Raw genomic sequence first — 20,319 nt, 5'->3', positions numbered from 1 at the left:
CCAGTTCTCCAAACCACCAGCCGCCATCACTACCGGATCGAGCGAGCTGGTCCGAACCGGGAGCATTTCATCCCTGCTTGGTGGGTAAAATGATATGGAAAGGGTGGCTTTGGTAAGATTTCTTCCTCTTGACTGTTTAGATAATGATAAGCAAACTGGTGCCATCCAGTTGCTTTTGTTTGCAGTTCCCAGGGGTCCCCAATCAGGATCTTCCATATCCAGGGCAACCAGCTTTGTTTTTCTGCCTCAAAGGAAGGATATTCCTGCATTAACTGGAAGAGAAAGGGAACCGGCTGAAAATGGAATGGGCTAATTTAGTCCTGACATTATAACCGATTCACACACAGTGCTATGCAAGGCTTTGTCCACAGAATATGAAAAGCTTAATCGTGATTCAGAGACCACAGCAGTTGGGATTATACAACACACTAAGGCAATTAAACCATACAGTGATTTACCCTCTTACATAAACCTAGTTGATGGTGTAATTGGATTAGAACTGTAGCTATTGGCGTGCAATATTTTTGTAGCAAAAACAGCATTGCACACTTTGGGGATGGAGGGCCATGTCACATGAGGGTTTTTTTGTTTTTTAACTGTGACATGACTGTTTTAGGGCTTATAGACTACCCTGCACCTCAGAGTGCTAGGAAACTACTGTTAGTTTTCAATGGCCTTGGTCCAAGGAGCTCAGAGGGCTGAAGAAAAAATGGGATTTGAAGACTGCAGGGTGCCTATCGCCAGCGGAAAGGTCTTTACTGATTTGGCCCAAGAAATGATGTATTTGGTCTTACATTTGGTCCAGCCATTTTGTTCACTATAGAACTGCTCTGTTTTTTGGGTGAGCATAAGAGCCATAGTGTTAACTCTTCCTCCAAATTTTGAAACTACTGAGTCAGTTGAAGACTGAATGAGAAGGCATGAAAAGATTCCCATCTCCTCAGCGTCACTCCAAAGTAGGGAATAAAAATTGAGGAAAAAAGGATTTCCCAATCAGAACCTTTGAGGCTGGGTGAGCTATAGGTCTGTAGTATCTGGTAGAGGCCATAACTTCTGATTTTATTTTTTAGATCAAGGAGTCCATTGTTGGTGAAATCAGACGGGAAATTGTAAGTGGGCTGTTAGCAGCTGTTTCTGCCCCAGGCCTATCAGCTAATTCTAAACAAGAAACCCAACCATGAATCGGTACTACAGGTAAGATCTTCAGTTGGTTGCCCATTAGTTGGCCTGTTCAATATAATACATAATCCATAGGAGATTTCTAACATTTTAACTGTTTATACAGTACAGTCATGGCAGGCCCTGTCTTCGTGAATCCTGCCAAATCAGCATTGCTTTTAAATGGCCACTTTTTAAGCTCTCTTTGAGTGGGAAGAACTGTACTGAAGCTAATGTCAGATTGAGATGACCAAAAGTTGGATCCTGTATAAAACAAGCCTTAAAAGACACAATAGCAACAGTATTTTCCTTTGTGGTACGGTTCTTCCTGTGTATTTCTGCATAGTTACATAGCTGGGAATATTATAGAATGGAGATATAGTCTACCATAAAGCATGTAGTCTCTTATCTTTCCTTTACTTCTCAGTAAGGACTGTAGTTAATAGAATGCTTTTTAAAATACCTCCACAGAACATGTTAGAGCTGCTCTTTGTATAGGAAGCAATTTTGTCTACCCATCGAGAGAAACATATCCAATCATTTACTTACCTTGCCTCTGGAGAAATTCATTTTTTTTGATTTTCTAGACACATAAGAACTCCCCAGAACAAAATTAGCAAATCATACGTAAGGAGAGTACTAGAAACCTCACATTTAAAATTAAACCACGAAGTGTTCTGTTCTCTGATTAAGTTTCCCAAGCCACTTGTCCACATCTACTCTTGAATCCAAGTATAGATTAAAAGGCATGGTTTTTAGAACATCAGTGTATATCCCACTAGTGCTTTAAATAACTAAGCATTCGTCTTCCTGACTTCACATAACTCGTTTGTTTCTTTTCCCAAGGGTTTAGTATGTGATCCAGAGGACCTTATGGATGTCTCCTTTTGGGATATGTAGATGGATGCATCTGCCTGCTCTCCTGATGCCAGAGGAAGCTGCTGTTACATGCAGCAGTGACTTGAGCGCTGCATGTCTTCCCATTTCAGGTCTATGTGTTAAGATCAAGGCACTTTTCATCTTACTGATGTGCGTGAATGATCAAGAGAATTGTGATTATCTTGCAGGCCTTAATATTTATTTGTATGTTCCTCTTAAGACTTGAAGTTTTCTGGACCTTCCCTGGTTATAAATAGCCTAGGATTGTTATAGATTCAAGCAACAGCAACAAAAAATCCCCACTGACCTCTGTGAGGTATTTAACTGTGCAATAATTGTTTCACTTTGAGAGCTTGGAGTAATCGTTTCCACTGCTGTGGAAATCAAGTGCCACTTAAAAAGAAGAGAAGAAGCTGTTGTACAAAGGAATGCTTGGGAGAAGCTGTCATTTGCAGAGAGTTTAGAAAATTACACGAATTTACTTAAAACTACTACAGATGCGTACACTGAAAGCCTGATCTTTGTATAGAAGTTAACTTTTTTTTAAAAAAAAGAAAAGATTTATATATTTTTCTGCTTTCTTTATCCTTCCCTTTTTTTCTTGGGATGTTGTTTTTTTTGTTTTTGTTTTACTTAATGTATGAACTACTCTGCAATTATATTGAGAGGTGGTTTTTAGCCATTTCCTCTGCCTATTAAAACAAGTCTGGAAAAAAACACTAGTTTATAAGGCAAAACAAGTGGCATATAACAACATGGGCTTAGCATTAGACTGCTGTTATGGGGAAATTTTTTCATTCTTTCTTTCTACAGCATAAAGAAAACGACATTCATCACAGCCAATAAAAATGGAAGCAGGCGTTATTCTTAATATATAGTTTAATACAGTAATGCTCAAAAGTTGGAATATAGCCATGTCTTAAATGCTAATCAACTACCTTAACATGTTTTTAAAAAATGTTTTCAGCTAACGAAATTAAGATTCTGTTAAATAATCAGTGACTCATAAAAATGTAACAATATTGGGAGAAGTACGTCAGAAAACTGTGCATTGGGAATATATACCCAAGGGCTAAATCCTTTTTAAAAAGGCTATTGTGCCAATAAAAATATTTATTTTGCCTATAGATGTAATGATGTGTCTTCTTACATTTCGATACTAGAGATCAAAATATTTAAAAGGATTTGGGAGTCCTAATGTCATCCATAACGTCGATGCCATTTGTGGTGACTTAGGAGCCGTGGTGGCACAATGGTTAGAATGCAGTATTGCAGGCTAACTCTGCCCACTCCCAGGTTGACTCAGCCTACCATCCTTCCAAGATTATTGAAATGAGGACCCAGATTGTTAGGGCAATTATGCTGATGTTGTAAACTGCTTAGAGAGTGCTGTAAAGAACTATGGAGCAGTATATAAGTCTAAGTGCTATTGCTACTCAAGTTTTCTTTATCGAAGTAAATTTAAATAGTGCCTCCTACAAATGTATTTGACCTTCCATATACTCCCTGACACCATGAGTGTGACTGCATGGATACTTAATAAAACCCAAGCCAAAAGGATGACTTGCCTTGGATAGAGTTGCCCAACCTCATGAAGCAGGTAATTATGATTGAATCACACATATCTCAGTAAGGAGAACCTGCTATCGTCCAGAATTTGCTGAACCCAACTCCTTACAGCTCCACTTAGAATGGCCAATGATCAAGAACTACTTCAAGAAACTCTAGAGGAGTTGGATGTTCTCCATTCTCACTTTTTTTTTTTTTAGAATGACACATTGATGGTAATGACAAATTGCAGGAGCAGGCTGCTCATTCACTAACGAGTTAGAAAAAATGCTTTATGTCTACATCAATCCAGTTGATGCTATTACAGTATCAGTGTATTGGATTTTCTGTCCAACACTCAACACATCACTAACTTATATTTCCCAAACACATACACTATGTGTCAAATTATTTTTGAATTTATGAAATACTGTTTCTGAAAACAAGAAGCCATAAGAAAGTTACTATAGGGAGGAGGAGGAGGAGGAAGAAGAAGAAGAAGAAGAAGAGGAAGAGGATCCCATTAAATGCTCTCATAATTCAAATATGCACAAGTTACCTTTTTAATAAAATGAAACTGTTTAGAACATAGTTTGGGAGTTGTGGCTATTTAATTGGTTGTTCCTTTGAGTTGAGAAACACTAGTTTTAACTACTTTGAGGAAAATAAGCTATGTTCCCTTGAATCTATTAAAAAATATCGCTGTTCAAATACTAGGTTTTTATCATTTGCATATTTGATAAATGTTCTAGCCCACTTTCATAGATAAGAAGAATGATCAATTTTAATTTGACTGAAATATGATATTCCTCAAAAAACAGTACATCAGCTTCATAAACTTTCATTTCCACATGTCCAAAACAATTGGCTAAAATGTTACAACGTGGACAGTAATTTTCTTTTTTCTTCTGTGAGCTTGGTTAGAAACAACAAGAAAGGTTATAAAAGAGTCTGCGATGACAGTTCTAATTCAAACTTTTACAACCGAGTGTCTTTCAAGTATTGGACTAGAATGCCAATTGATCTCAGCCAACAGGATTGGACTTGATCATCTTAAGGTGGCGCGCAGGACATGTGCTGTAGTAGATATTGCTAAGTACAGAGCAAGATTCCTGGCTGAACCAAATATTTGCCAGCACATCGGATTCAAAAGCAAAAAATGTTTCCCTAGTTGATAGGGTACTAAAAGGAGCCTTTTCAATAAAAGAACCTTTGTTTTAAGAAGTTAGTTAAGTGCTCTCAGTTGGTCTCCCAGGTGCTCTGAGATAACTTTTTGCCTTCAAAGATCTGGACTGCCCCACTTTCCATGCGTTTACAGACTGGGCATATTTACATGAGATTTTTACATCAGAGAATCGGCTCCATACTTGTGTGCGTGCAAAGGTCAACTAATTCTTATTTCTTGCTCTGCATCAGTTTATTTAAGATCGGAGCTAATCTAAGAGGTGGGTTTTTTCTCTCTTTTGACTCAGTGTTAGCTCTTGTAGGCAGTTTGTTTTTCCATTGGCAAGAATTTTTGCCTCACCCTGCTTTTAGGTCCTGGACATAAGATAACCACGTTCTTGGTAGTTATGCTACTGCTTGCCTACTCTCTTCTGCTATCATCATTTCTGTATCCATCGACTTGAAACACTTGCATTTTTCAGAATTTTGCTTTTTTGTACTTGGATCAATGACCACCCACAGTTCTGTATTCGCCAGGTCATTGTCTCAGATTTACAAGTCAGTGATACTAAAACTTGTATTATATACTCTATTAAAACTGTGTTTTTATTCTCTCTCTCTCTCTCTCTCTCTCTCTCTCTCTCTCTCTCTCTCTCTCTCTCTCTATCTCTCTATCTATCTATCTATCTATCTATCTATATATTTATTTGTTTGTTTTCTGAGGTTTTCGCGGGTGTTTGTATGTAGGTCTTTGGTTATTCGGGTTTTCTCCCGCGTAAAATTGGAAGTGTCTTGGCGACGTTTCGACGAAGTCTCATTCGTCATCTTCAGGCTTCAGCTTCGTGCTTCTGGGACCAATGTGTGATTGCAGCTGTTTCTTCCTTTTTAACTGCTAGTGGGGTTATATATATATATATTTGGACAAGGTATACTTCAAAAATAACTAAGGATGCAGCTGCATTAATGATTTGACTCATTAAAATGATTCTTTAAAAGACTGGTGTTTTTTTAAGGCTAGCATATCACAAATATGTTGTACTTATGCTAGGTCCAAAACACTTTTTCCAAATTGTTTTTCATGCAGGCAGAGCCATAAAATACACTGACTTTCCTATAGAAGTTTAAGGTAACATAAGTAATAGTCCTCTAGTTATTATCACAACAACCCTGGGATTAGGATAGGCTTAAAATGTAATGACCAGTCCAAACTTATTTAGTGAATTTCATAAATAATTTGGGATTTTAAACCTTTAACTCCAGAATCATCATCCAAAGAACTAAATCACTTCAGTGCATACATAACACAAATCCAAATGTGTTTTGTTTCCGACTTCTGCAGAATTCCGAGTTATTAAGGTGTACAATGGTTAAAAAAAAGACATGGCCAAAATACATGTTAGCTTAAAGATGTACTAACGTCATCTTAAATTCTACAGTAAACATTTGAAGCTGTCTTGATCGGCATTTAGCTTGGAACAGTGGTTATATTTTAACCTTTTTGTCCTGCTGCGGACTGGACTGGCTCCCATATGCCTGCTGTTTCCTTTGCCAAAGAAATATACACAAACAGATTCCTTTATAGCAGTGGTTCCCAACATGGGGCCCACGCCCCATAGGGGGGCAATTAGATTTTTAACAGGGGCAATTGGAACCTTGTTTAAACCAAGTTAATGGCCTTTTAGGCATCCTCCACTGAGTAGGAGTTCAATTTTTGAATAGTAATTGTATGTCGGGGGGGGGGGGCATCAGGATTTTGAAGATGCTTAGGTGGGGCATGGCCAAAAAAAGGTCGGGAACCACTGCTTTATAGCCTTTATGTTCTGCTTTGGTAGCAGCAGTAGGCAATTTCTCAATTTACAGAGCTGTCCATCTCACCAAACCAAATGACTCTGGATGGCGTACAGCAAAGCTAAAACTGTTTAGCTGCTTACTGTTTCCCCTGGCAATCACAGATATTGTACTATTGTGGCATACTGAAACTCTGTCCCAGTGTTATGCAGCCATCCCTTAAGAATACTCTGAATTTCATCAGGAATTGAACCTGCAGTTTGGGAATTGTCATACATGGAATGGTGCCTCCCACTGATGACCATAAGAAAGCTGTTAGGCTTGCTGGCTGACTGGGTTGAATGAATTACCTACATAATATTTTAAATGGTCCAAAACCTATGTATCTTAGAGAATGCCTTTGCCCCCAATAATTTCTACCCATCCTACCTGGACAATTAAAAAGCTAAGGGTCCCCATCTGCCGGGAGATCCTATGTGAGGGAGGCTGATATCACAGGAGACAAGCATTTAATTTTTACTTTTTTTAATAATATATTATACATAATTTTTATTGAAGATTTTTAAAAAGATAGAAACATACAAACTGATAAAAAGAAGAAAAAAAGGGAAAGGGGAAAAATGGCAATTTGATACAAAGTTCTGCCCCTGCTTTCACCAGAGAGTGAGATAAACTGGAAAGCATTTTTACCTTTTATGGTAGGATGGTCTTCTGCTTAATACTTGTAAGCAGCCCATCCCAGTCAGCATTATTAATATGTAACTTCCAACTTTTGATTTGCATTTGTTGGATTTTTTAAATTATTTTTTTTAATAAAAAGGAATCTCACATTGGGATAACTAAAGAAAAAAAAAACCCTGAGCTTACAATGTCAACATAGCTGAATTATACATTCTCATTTCTTTGAGGAAAATGTTATTCCTGAATTAAAAAAGCAGTTCGTTTTATCTTCTGCTATAAATCCAACATACAAATGTGGAGAGAAGAATCTTGTTTTCATTGTAGCTTTATATCCTATTCAGTATTCCTCTAAAATTAGACCTAGTGTATATGAGGTAAATTTGCTTTGCTTCAGCGAGGTGTTTTGAACTGATCATCAATGGGGCCAAAAGGCCACCCAATTATTCTTCATTTTGCCCCAAAGTCTGAACCCAAGATATCATGCTACTTCTTTGCCCTGAGCTCCCCTCATCTTGGTCTTAGGTGAGAAGGAAATGTTGGTTTATAAAGCAAATTGAAGAGAATGGGACATTTCAAATGTGTCTTTGAAGATCTCTACAGATATTTTGAACATATAATTAAAGTATTGCACAGGAGGCAGCAAAGTAGTGGTGTTCTTTTTTAATGCTAATTCTTCACATCTGCTGATTCCAAGAATCTGCACTGATTTTCAGTCATCATGGCACTATCTCTAAATATTAGATTATTTCCCAATTAAATACATTGCTTCAAAATTATAATCTAAATTCCCTGCCAGCAGGATGTTATAAACTGAATTGACATGGTTTCAATATAAAATTGGTTCTATTTAATCTCTTATTTCTATAAATCGATTTTGCAATTTTTATAAAATAATTGTCTGGGTAAAAGTATCAAGGCAGGCCAATTGTTATAAATAGATAACTTGTTAGAAGAATACCTTCATTTTTCCAAAATTAGGCATAGTTCTGTTCATAAATGGTGCCTCATGAAATCAGATATTCTATCTCGAGATCTTGTCTTTTAATCCAGAGCTGATAGGGCATGGCAGGCTTTGTTGTCTTCTCTTTGGCAAGGAGACAGATGCACTTTAAAGCACCCATTATTGTGGCCATTTTTATGTTAGTATTCAGCCTAAATGCTGACAGCAGTTTTGAGGTCTGAAATGTGATGAGTCCAAGGATACCGTTTGCAAAATAACAAGGAGGAACACACAAGGCAAGAGGCAAGGTACCAAAATAGAAAGGAGCCTAACTTAATTGATTAATCAAAAGAACCACAACAAAAAAATCTGACTCAACTAACCAACTCATGAGTGTGGGTAGCTGATGCTCTTGAGAGCTAGTCCCATCTTCCTTATACTTTTTTTATTATCATTCATCAAATATATTTATGAATGACAGTTATTCTGTGCCCAATGAAGCCAATTGGAGTCACCGCTGTCTTTAGGTCAATTAGACCTGGGTGAATAGAATAAGCAAATGCCAGTGGCCTATCCATTTTGGTCATTGCTGGCTTGCAGATTAAATATGAGAGGTTGCTTGGGACTGGTCTTTCTTGCTCTCAACACACACTTCACAGTCAAATGTCTAAGCTAAACATTTGCTGAGCGCTAACAAGCTAAAGCTTGAGATAGGAAAAGTCATAATAAGAATTGTCAGAACATTCTGCTAGTGATCCTTTTTGCACCCAGAGTTCCTAAAAAATACCATCTTCCAATTTTGATGCAAAATTAGGGCCAGCTTCTTATAATGTAAGTCATAAAGGATTTTCCTGAACTGAAAACACCGTCCTGCAGTCCACAGTTGATTTAGTGGGATCTAGCGATTGAATGATCATCTTAAGAAAATTTGCTAATCATACCTGATTCTTGGATGTTCTGCCCAAAAAGGATTATAAATTTTCACATACAGAAAAGTGTACGTGGACAATTTAAGAATGTAAAGACAAGCTCTAAGGGTCTTATTTATTCAAATATTCCTCAATCTATATATATAAAAGCAAAAACCATTCACATCATGATCACGAAATCTCCAGAACCGTAAAGCCTACAAACTTAAAATTTGGCACATATGTTTCTCTTGGCTTCTAGGTGCTTGCTAAGAATAGATTTTTCAGATCATTAGTATTTCTTATATTATTAACTGATAATAATATCAGTTATTAACTGATGCTAATTAGTTAGACGGTCTACTCCCCCTCCCAACCTGAAAGTAACTCTGGAGAGAATGGGATAGGATAGGAGAGGCTTCTGAAGAGCAAGGCTGAGGGAGAGAAGGGAATAGGATAGAGGAGGCTTCTATGGGGCAAGGCTGAGGGAGAGAAGGGGATAGGAGAGGAGAGGCTTTTGTAGGGCAAGGCTGAGAGAAGGGGATAGGATAGGAGGGGCTTCTGTGGGGGAATCCTGAGGGAGAGAAGGGGGATAGGATAGGGGAGGTTTCTGTAAGGCAAGCCTGAGGGAGAGAAAGCGATAGGATAGGTGAAGCTTCTGTGGGACAAGGCTGAGGGAGAGAAGGGGAGCGGAGAGGCCGATTATAACTACTCATTAATTTTCAAGCTGTAAGTGTTGATTGATCAAGCCCGATCACATAGTTTCGTAGCGGACCACAGGTATTCAGCTAGTTAATCATATAGGCAAGAATCTTTAAACCAGACTTCTCCAACCATACCTTCCAGGTATGTTGAACCATTCAGATATGAAGTCTTTCTGGAAGGCATCAAATTGTGGAAGGCTCATTCAAATTACCACGACCAATTTCTGATTTCACACAGGATGATGCCATAAGATGACTGCATGATTTCCCCACTCCATCACAGTCCGAATTATAGCTTCTCAGTCAATTAGAAAGATTGCACCAGTAGAGAGCTTTCTGGTGTTGTCCTCACCTGCTTCAAATGCCATCTCCACATATCAGCTTTGCAAGCTTCCTAATCACAGGTCTATCAATAATTCAGGGCCCATCAGCTATACTCCGAAGGGCGGGCTCTTACCCTGCACTTTGGTGCTGTCAGCAAATAATGTGCCGTACAGAGATTCTCCATTTCAAATCCCAGGGCAGCAGGCCAAGTCTAGGCTAGTATTGTATTTTCAATTAGCTTCTGAGTGAATGCTTGGCATCTGCTGAAGGAAATCTGCACACAATTAGCTTCTTGTTCCTTTCAGCTTGATGCTGAGTGGATCATCCGGAGAACTGGAGGAGGAAGAACAGCATCTCTAAGTAAGGACATTGTTGTGGATGTAAAAGGAAGAAGGGGACTTTGCAGTTCTGCTCTACCTCAGAAATTATTGTGATTGTTAGGGGAGCGCAAGAAGTTTGCCAGAAGAGAAGAAGAGAAGGAACTTTTTTGTCTCTCCTTTCGGGAGGCCAGATCTTCCCCTCCCCCTACTTCTGCTATTCCTAAGTACTGCCATGGAACCAAACAGTCCTAAAAAGATACAATTCGCTGTACCATTATTTCAAAGTCAAATAGATTCTGAAGCAGCCGAACAGGTAAGCTGGTTTTATCTTCACTGCCTATGAAAGAAGATAAAAGATTGTTATGGGGACCATGTTTCTAAATGTGGAAAGTGGAGTGCAACTTTGCAGGAAGTTCAGGGATTTTATAAGAATTCTCTGTTGTTAAAAGAGAGAAGGAAAGAGAGAGAAAGAAGAGAAGGGAGGAGATTTGTCTTTGGGATACCCTAGGTGAGTGTTTTTTCTGAGCAAACCTTTTTCTCTTAAAAAGAGAAATATTCCAATAGTGAGCGTGGGATTTTTGCATATAGAAATTGTTGACGGTATTTAAGGCTAGCAGATTGATTGATTGATAGGTAAGAAGAAAGTTCAGTTGAAAGGCTATAAATGACAGATGGATGAGAGGATTTCCTGCATCTTCAAATGGAGAAAGCACGTCAAGAAAGGGGTATTATTTCTAGATATTCAATATTTCCAAGGCAATTTCTGAGCAGTCACATTACTAGCCTAAATTTATGTTATCATATTTTCAAAACAATACAGTACTATCAGCATCATAGAACAAACATTGATGAAGGTTGAAACCATCTTCTCTTTGACTGTTTAAAATGGTATGTTCCCCTCACTGACAGTGCATGGTTATACCTGCAGATCAGGCTGTTTCTTGGAATTGCTTCTCAGATTTAAGCTTTTGATTTCCAGAATGGACTAACCTAGTTGCAGTTGTGCATCTTTGAGTCTGCCGAGTCCCATTGAGCTGAATCAAATTTATAACTGAGAAAGTATATGTGGGGGTTCCACTGTTAATGTTCTAGCTGAGATGACCACTACGAAAAGAACTATCACTAGAAAAAAGGGTCATGGATGACAGTCTTAGAAAACGGACAAAGCCTGAGCAGAATGAGATATTCTTATGCAGAAAACATTTAAGATGCTATTCTCCTACTCAAGAAAAGCTTCACATCTCATCCCTCTGCTATAAATAAATATACTTTCTGAGTGAAAAATGGCTTTCAAGATACCAATTTCTTTAGTCATCTTTCTGTATGTAGACATAGAAATTCCTAGTATTAAGGTCATGTGCTATTTCTTTGACTTAGTACACTGTAGAGCTACAAGGGATTATAACGCTCCAAATAATAAGCCAGCGAGAGTTTTTAAAGGAATGTTGGGAGCTGAAGTCATGTTAGATCTGGGGGTACCAAGTTGAGAAGGGCTGTATTTTCTCCCGTTTAACGTTGTGCGGCATAAGACATCCATATCATTATAGGGTTCCCATATAATGGATGATTCTTGGCCAAAGGCATACATGCTAAAGATCAAAGTATTGGATTTTGTGCAAATATAACATTATGCTTCTTGGCTATTAAGAGGACACGATAATGACTTTCAAACCAGCTAGTGATTTACAATAGATTAATGCAACTGTGATTTCATTTTCCTGCTTTCAACTCTTGATGTCTGTAGTCTAAACCAAATGGCTTTTGAAATGATTTTCCATTACTAAAAGCAATTTGTGGTATGCTATAAGGAGCAAATGTGTATCCCTACAGTGTCTCCTGATATCAGAAAAATGATTTGGGCCCACATCTGATTGATCACTGAAGGGTTAGGAAGCCAATCAGTATGACACAATGAAATCCAGCTTTTTGGAAATCCAGGTGTCCAGTATTTTCAGTCAGGGTTGGCATTGGTGGGGTGGGTAGCATTACAGTGAGAATGTTGCATAGTTGTGAGACAGGCCATGTTGTCATCTTAGACAAGAGAATCTAACTGGAATTTAAAATCTCATTGCACAATTGGGATGGAAAAGCTCTGGGATGGGAAAGCTCTGGGATATAGCTAACATGCCATTTGGGATGGAAACTACACACAGATCCAGGGTTTCACACTCCTTCCACAACACTTGATCAGCAGATTTGATTATTCTTGGCTTTTGGGGTCTTACTGAATTTGAAACCCAGCACAATATGGAAAACTTAAAAAAGTAAAAATAAAAAAAGAAGTGATATACTAGTAATACTGATGATGATGATGATGATATCCTTTCAGTTGTGTCTGATTCTTGGCAATTCTGTGTACCACATCTCCCCGCATCTCCCGATCTTGCACTACTTCCTTGAGTTTTTCTATGCTCTGGCTGGTGTTAGTAATACTAACAGTACAAATTCATGGTAACTTGCTGTGTTTTGTTTTTGTTCAAAAACTAGAAAGCGGAATCAGCTTGTTCTGATTTTGATGGTGATTAAAAGAAGTCAATGATTTGAATACTTAGCTCTATTTGTCTTAGCTTAGTAACTTCTCATGAACTGTGAATTTAGAGAAAGCTGCTTGCATTTATATTTGATCCATCTGCCTGTACCTATGATTTCTGCAGATCAGGAAACGAAGGCCCACCCCAGCATCCTTAGTAATTATGAATGATTCATCTCCTGGTAAGTCCACATTCTGGTTTTCTAAGTGTTTGATGAGATTTAAAAAATATTATAGGGAAAGAACTAGAAATAGAAGTAAAATTATAGAATGATGGCTAAAAAAAAACCCTACACTTTCTTATGCTTATCCACCTTGTGGATATGAGAAGGAAACAATTTCTGCTCCTAACCCCACAAATGCTTTTTCACTAGCCAGGTTTATATAGTGATTAAGGTGCTAGACTAGGAGTAGAGAGACCCAGATTTTAGGTCTACCTTAAGCAGGGAAGCCAATTGGGTGATTTTGGGCCAATCACTGTCTCTCAACTGTATGAAGAAGTCGATTACAAACTACTTCTGGAATATTGTTAGGAAAACTGTGGGAACCGCTTCCGTGTAGTTGCAGGAATCAAGACTGATTTGAAGACACCAATTAAAAACCAAACCCCACTGATATGTCAGACTGGGATTAAAAGTATCCATAATACCAAGCATGGTTCTTAAGGGTTAGAAGGTTTTATTTTTTATTATTTTGTTTAAATCATGAGTCCATTCCATTCTATAAGAATGTTATAAAAATTCTATTACAATGTTCATGTTTACACACACACACACACACACACACACACACACACACACACACACACACACACACACATCAATAGGTAAGAAAGGAGAGGAAAAAGAGAGACCAACTGAGGGAAATAATACAGTATAAAAGGATGCAACAAAAGTCAGGCCCCATAGGCCTAGCACAATATATTTTTTCAGAGAAAATGTTACTAAGGAAGGTTCAAAGTCCACATGCCAAAACAAGTAAAGAACTATTTAGAAGAAAACAGAAACCAATTTGAACATTTAATGTTAATTTGTATAATAAATTATCTGCGGGATCTGACTTTTGGTATATCCTGTATATAAAAGACCTGATAGCATAAACACCAATACTGAAAAACCAATGGAAGACCATGATGTTTCCTTTTGACATCTTTCCATAAATGTCAGGGTAGCCACCTTGGAAAAAAAAATTACAAAGAGCAAAACAATTGAACGATAATTCATCGGGGGAGTTAAGATTTTATTTTTACATTCCAGTCAGACTACATGTGATAACTAATTTATTAGTAATTACACTGTGGTTAATTACTGCTTTTCTAATAGTCACAATCTAGAGATAATTTTGTTTCTCACCTTTCCTTTCACCACTCAACCATTCTCCATTTCTAATTTTCCACTCTCACTCTTATCCCAACCTACTTTCTCTAAAAACCCTAACCTTTTCTTAGCACTGTACCAAGTGTACTGCAATCCATAAAAACTTTTGCCAGAGATTAGTAAACTTTTCAGACTTCAGACATCATCCTATAATTTTACAAATGGTCACGGGTGTCAAACTTGTGGTGTCACATCATGTGACATTTTATGATGTTTTTTCCCTTCGCGGAGCTGGGGTGGGCGTGGCCTGCACATGACGCATCCGGTCCGCAGGCCACCAGTTCGACACTCCGGCACAGATGAACAGAAATAAATGAAAATAAGACATTTTTAAAAAGCATTTGACATCTCTTGAGACTGCCAATTGAAATCTTGCAAATGGAGCACTGAATTCTCGCAAGACTTAATAATCTTCCTTGACTGGATGTTAAGCAAGCAATGTAGTAATTTACTCCGTGCTTTCAGGACATAACATAACATAACATCAGAGTTGGAAGGGACCTTGGAGGCCTTCTAGTCCAACCCCCTGCCCAGGCAGGAAACCCTACACCATCTCAGTCAGATGGTTATCCAACATTTTCTTAAAAATTTCCAGTGAAGTAAAGCTTAATGCTGTGTCTTCTCAATTACTGTTCCAAATCTTCCCTTTGATGAGAATGGCAGAGTTTCTTCCCCAGCTATCGGAGAGAATCTACCCCCTTGAATCAAATCTTTGGCTAAACTACCCTGTTTTCTGAATTTGTTAACTCTCTAATGTCTACACCATTGTTCCTTTCTCTGTACCGGGATAGTGCCTCCATATTATCTGTGATAATCTATAAATCCATATGTGGATTCCTTGGCACTCTTCTTGATCATATTTGCCAAAATTTAGCAATAAAATGCCAAGGACAAAAATACAGTTTTCCTTGGGTATCTGTGAGGGCTGGGAATGATGTAACATGGTGCTATATAATCTCGACAACTTTTATACTTGCATTGTGATATCAAGATGCATGTTTCGTCCTTTTGACAAACACGCAGTTTGCTGTTGTTGTTCCTGCAGTATTCTACTTCAAGAAGATTTTTATATTCCCAGTCTTTAAAAGATTTAAATTATTAACATTTGCTTTAATTAATAATTATGTGCCTTCAACTCAGTCCTGACTCCTGGTAATTGCCTGGATAAACCCCTACAGTTTTCTTGGCAAGATTTCCCAAACTGGGTTGCCCTGGCCTTTTTATAACTGAGGGAGGGGAGAAGGACTGGCTGAAGGATATCCACCTGGCTTCATTCCTAAGGCAAGACTAGAACTTACAATGTGACATTAAAGTGGTTCTTGATGTTTCCTTCAATTACCCCAAATATCTAGGAAAGCTGGAAAAATAAATAACAGTTTCTCTCTACTTATCTATGAAAAGCAAAGCTATATAAACAAACTGCACGATTGCTCTAGCAAGACGTTTATGGAAAAATGTGTGCAACTATGCGTACAATTCAGAGATAAGAGTGCTGTACACAACAATTTTCCAAAACTAGCATGTACAGTGTTTTCCTCAATTACAGATAACCCCGAACCAAATAATGGTTAATATTTGCATTGATGGTTGGTGTTGGCTTCAAGGTGACATGTTGTTTCAGCTGATACCCTGAAAATACAGTTAGAACATATATATATTAAACTAAAGTATTAGTTTAATATATATTAAACTAACGAAGTCAGACACGACTTCTCAACTAACAACAACATTATATATCTACCAATACATTATATAACCCAAAGCAACATTTGCCTCTGAGATTTCTGGCATTTCTACGTAGGTGTTTGATGACTACAATTGCTGACAGTGCTGCCTGGAACCGTAATACAAAAGAGCTTTCAGTATGTTAATGTCAATGCAATAAATATGTTTTTTCCCCCATCTGTACAGCAGTTCAGGAGCCAGCCAAAATCTACTCCATATTCCATACCCTCAAAGTCATGTTACTGACAGATTTCCTGATCAATTTTTACCACTGTCCATTTAAAAGCTATTTGCGAACCAACCTCGTTTCTCTCTTACTGATATTTATTCCACATTTTCTATAAAAGCTTTGCAGCATTTCATACCCATTAAGCATTACTAGACTAGTGGGTTCCAGCTCTGGCAAATTGGCCCTGTTCGGACACTAGATGGAGGTCGGGTAACAAGAAGCCACTTTTCCCTCTCAAACAAAATCTACTTTCAATGAGGGGCAGCATTAGCAAATGACCCTGAAAGTTTTTAAAACTATAGTAGAGCATCACACAAGAATGCAACAAGATTATTGTTGCTGCTATTTTCTGCTCCAACATCCACTGAAGGAATGTATAATTTAAAACTAACCAAAACTTTACGGAGCTATTTAGAAAAACATTATGAATGAATGTGAATCAGGGATGGAAATCAGTCGTTAGTATACAGCTCCAGTAATTTCTAATGGAGGTGATGCTGATATTTAGAAGAATTCCCAGTCCTGAAGCAGACCATAAAGAACTGGGTTGATTCTTAACCTAAGTGAGAAGATACTTTTGGATCCAGAAATGATACAAGCCAATTTTTTTCTCAGCAAAAAGTCCTGGTATGCCAGCAGAAGCAACGTACGTAACAGGAGATTGGGAGAAGTTGGACTTTAAGCCCAATCTGGCAGACTCTTCCAATGTACATATTGTCTCATGAGCCTGAGACATGAAGTAATTGAGGAAGTTGTGGTAAGCCCAATTTCAGAAATGTCTTTAGGCAATCAAGGGAAAGGGAAGAAAATATATCTTCTAGCCATGTGCTTAGAGATGGAGATGGAAATCTCTTGGCCCTCTCAAAGTCTTCTGGAAAACCACATAACCTCATGGCTAACTCGATGGAAACATTCTACTGGGAGAAAGTGTTTGAGCCTTCATCCCAAGAAAAATGAAACACTTGTGAAAGCCAAGCATTGGATTACCTGGACCCAAGATCCTTTGTCCATAGCAGAAGCTTCAAACCCCCCACAAAGAGGGCACAGAATCTTCTTCTGCTTGAGACACAGCAACAAAGTTATTAACCAGAGCACTCAGAGATGGTTGTGTTATTTCCACTGCTGTGGAGACAAATCATTAAAAACCACACTAAATTGTTTAAAGCCTGTAAGGTACTTGGCTTCAAGGAATGGACTCATGGAACATAGAGAAAATTGACTGGAAATTATTCCTTTGCACGCTTTAACTTGCTGAACGATTGTCATAAAGAGCCCACTCATTTATCATGGAACATATGTCTTGTTCTCAGAAATAGTGAGACTTTCTAAGGAGCCAACGTCATGCCTGCCCAACCTATAGTGCAAAGATGCCATTTTTCTTAGTCAGGTGCTTGTGACATTGGCTTCATCTCCTCTTCAGCCTATAGTGGAAACATCTCAAAACAATCTATTCTATTTTTAAAGTTATTTTGCCATGGAGCTGAGCCATTATATTTGATTGGCGTTATGGCTGATAATATGGTCAGGGACTGGGAAATGCCAGCTTCAGATTACTGAGACACACCCTTCCCCTGTAGGCACTCCAGCAACCATCCCAGGTCACTTTGAATTTGACTTTTGGAGAGATCTGGCTTCTGCAGAGACACTTGACTGTGAAAACCCTGACTCACATTTTCCAAGGTACTTCTCAGGTCTTACACTTCATAGCTCATGAATACAGCAGTAGCAATAGCACTTAGACTTATATTCTGTTCAGAGTGCTTTACTGCACTCTCTAAGTGGTTTGCAGAGTGAGCATATTGCCCCCAACAATCTGGGTCCTGACTTTGGAAGAACAGAAGATTGAGTCAGCCTTGAGCAGGTGAGGATCAAACTCCTGTCGTTGGGCAGAATTAGCCTGCAATACTGCGTCCTAACCACTGCACCAATATGGCCCTCTTGCTGTCTGTTGTTGGGTCTGTTAGCAAGAATTATAATATAGGTTATATGTGGCTGTACTATTTACGCCATTTTTATTATTTCTGGGGAATAACTCAGGAATACTACAACTGAATGGTCTACATTATTGGTGTATCATGCAGCTGCTGTGTTTGTGGCATTTTGCTGCTACCTATGCTGCCCTCAACACTATTGGTGTTGGGGGTGGGTGGAGGGAAATGGATAAACAATTTTCCTACTCTACTCTAGCTTTGATGGCACCAGTGTCAAGGTGTCAGTTATTGTTCTTTCATATGGAACCATCCCAATTGCATTCATAGGATACTTCTACGTACTTCTGACCAGAAGTGGGCGGCACATGAATTAACAACTGGTTCGCCCAGCACCGAAAATGTGAGTGCGCCTTCTGCGCATGTGTGTGGCCTTCCACCCATGTGCTTTGCTCACTCGTGTGGCTTGCACACATGCCCACGGCTTAAAAAACGTGGGTAAATAGGATGGCATAGCACCGGGGAGACTGGTTCTCCTGAACTTGTCTGAATCGGCAGCAGCCCACCACTGCTTCTGACCGCAAGTTCACAGTTGGATTTCTTGGTGGCCACTATTTCTATATAACATTAATACAAAGATGCATCTAACTTGCTTTCTCTTGCTCAGTTCTTCAATATTGACAACTTCTTCATACCTAGGCTAATTCTGCCTTCATAATCTTGCCAGGAACTCAACTCACCAAATGCCAAAAGGGGATATATACTGTATGGGATAGAAAAAAAACCTGAGACAGTTGTGATGCAGGAAATTTTGCAGATCAAAGCCCTTGTGAAGCTTCAGGCGGTCACTTCGATCTTGGAGAGAATTTCAGAGGAGTTATATAGGAATGGATATTATTGCTCAATAACAGAATGTTAGATGAAAGTAGAGAAAGGACACATTGCAAAACCCAGAAATATCCTTGCAAAAATGTTTTTCCAATGTCCTTGCTCCATAAAGTCCCTTCTCTGCATTTCCACCTTGGAAGTGATCTATCAGGGCTACATTCCAAAGAATGCTAGACCCATGTTCATAAACATTCTAAATGACAGGTTCACAGAATGAAGTGTCTCACACCCATTATCTGTTAAATAGGCTATTTTAAAAGGGTTCTACTATTTAGAATGATCAAAGACACATAGGGCATCTGTATATGTGATTTATCACTCAGGCAACATGCCTAATCTTACTCTACTGCATGTTAAGGAGAACAATTAATTGGATTGGTTCCCCCCCCCCCCTAGCTGGAAGGAAAATGAAAACACGGGACACCACCAATTATTTTCTTTAACTAATCTTGCATTAAATCTCTACAAACACCCTTACTGGATCTTTGTGTTCTGGTAGCAGGATGGGGTTCAGCCGGTACAGCAGCAGAATATATGCTGAAATTCCCCTCCCCTCATTCAATGATTGGAGAATGCCATGTTAACGAGGCCTTGAGGAACATCCTGGGAAAAAATATATTATAGACATAAAGAAAGTAGCAAGAAAAATACTACCACCTGCTATAAAACCACCCTCCTTAGAATTTCATGTGGGAGATTTTACTATTGCAATAAAAGTCCTTACTAGGGCTGATGGGAGAATACTATGAGCTATTTTATTGTGACCCGTTGAAATTCTGACCGTAAAAGTTTATTTCCTGAATAAAATCACAGTTGGTTTACACAATTCGCACAACATTTTAGTCCATAAGTCATGGTTTACAACCATCCTGACTGACTTTACCCAAATTGTTAAAACCAAATCAAACAATTTGCAATGTAATGTGTGAGCCAATCTACGGAGTCCATAAGCTCCAAGCTAGCTAAAAATGCTTGAGGATTTCATCTGTCTAAAGAAATCAGCCTGATCATATTTCCTAGATGAATAAATTTTGTGAGGTGAGCAACCTTGTCTCCTATAGAGATTTTGGATCACAATTCCTATAATCTCTGAGCAATGGCAAATCTGGGGCCATAAGAGTCAACATCTGGACAGTAGTGTCTGCAGGGAGGCAGAAGGAAGGGGCAGTGTGATGCAAGCTCTGTTTTACCATTGTGACTCTTTTCTATGAGCTTTGAAACATCACTGC

General features: G+C 38.5%; 2 protein-coding genes across 4 annotated transcripts in view; both read left to right on the top strand.

The window, feature by feature from the left end:
- ITPRID2 (ITPR interacting domain containing 2) overlaps positions 1–3,597 on the top strand; it is a 79,442-nt gene extending 75,845 nt beyond the window's left edge. For both annotated transcript variants that reach the window (XM_058189368.1, XM_058189377.1), the window contains 2 exons: positions 1,071–1,194; positions 2,005–3,597. In XM_058189368.1, coding sequence (XP_058045351.1) covers positions 1,071–1,181 — 111 coding nt within the window. In that variant the 3' untranslated portion in view covers positions 1,182–1,194; positions 2,005–3,597. The remainder of the gene's footprint in view (positions 1–1,070; positions 1,195–2,004) is intronic.
- Positions 3,598–10,116: 6,519 nt separating this feature from the next.
- Positions 10,117–20,319, top strand: part of PPP1R1C (protein phosphatase 1 regulatory inhibitor subunit 1C) — a 51,065-nt gene continuing 40,862 nt past the window's right edge. The window contains exons 1-2 of one of the 2 annotated variants that reach the window (XM_058189355.1): positions 10,117–10,727; positions 13,069–13,126. In XM_058189355.1, the coding sequence (XP_058045338.1) occupies positions 10,647–10,727; positions 13,069–13,126 (139 nt within the window). In that variant the 5' untranslated portion in view covers positions 10,117–10,646. The remainder of the gene's footprint in view (positions 10,728–13,068; positions 13,127–20,319) is intronic. The other variant, XM_058189346.1, reaches the window with a different exon arrangement.

This window comes from Ahaetulla prasina, chromosome 1 (genome assembly GCF_028640845.1).
Source record: "Ahaetulla prasina isolate Xishuangbanna chromosome 1, ASM2864084v1, whole genome shotgun sequence".
Classification (NCBI taxonomy): Eukaryota; Metazoa; Chordata; class Lepidosauria; order Squamata; family Colubridae; genus Ahaetulla; species Ahaetulla prasina.
This window is presented reverse-complemented; position numbering and strand designations above follow the sequence as displayed.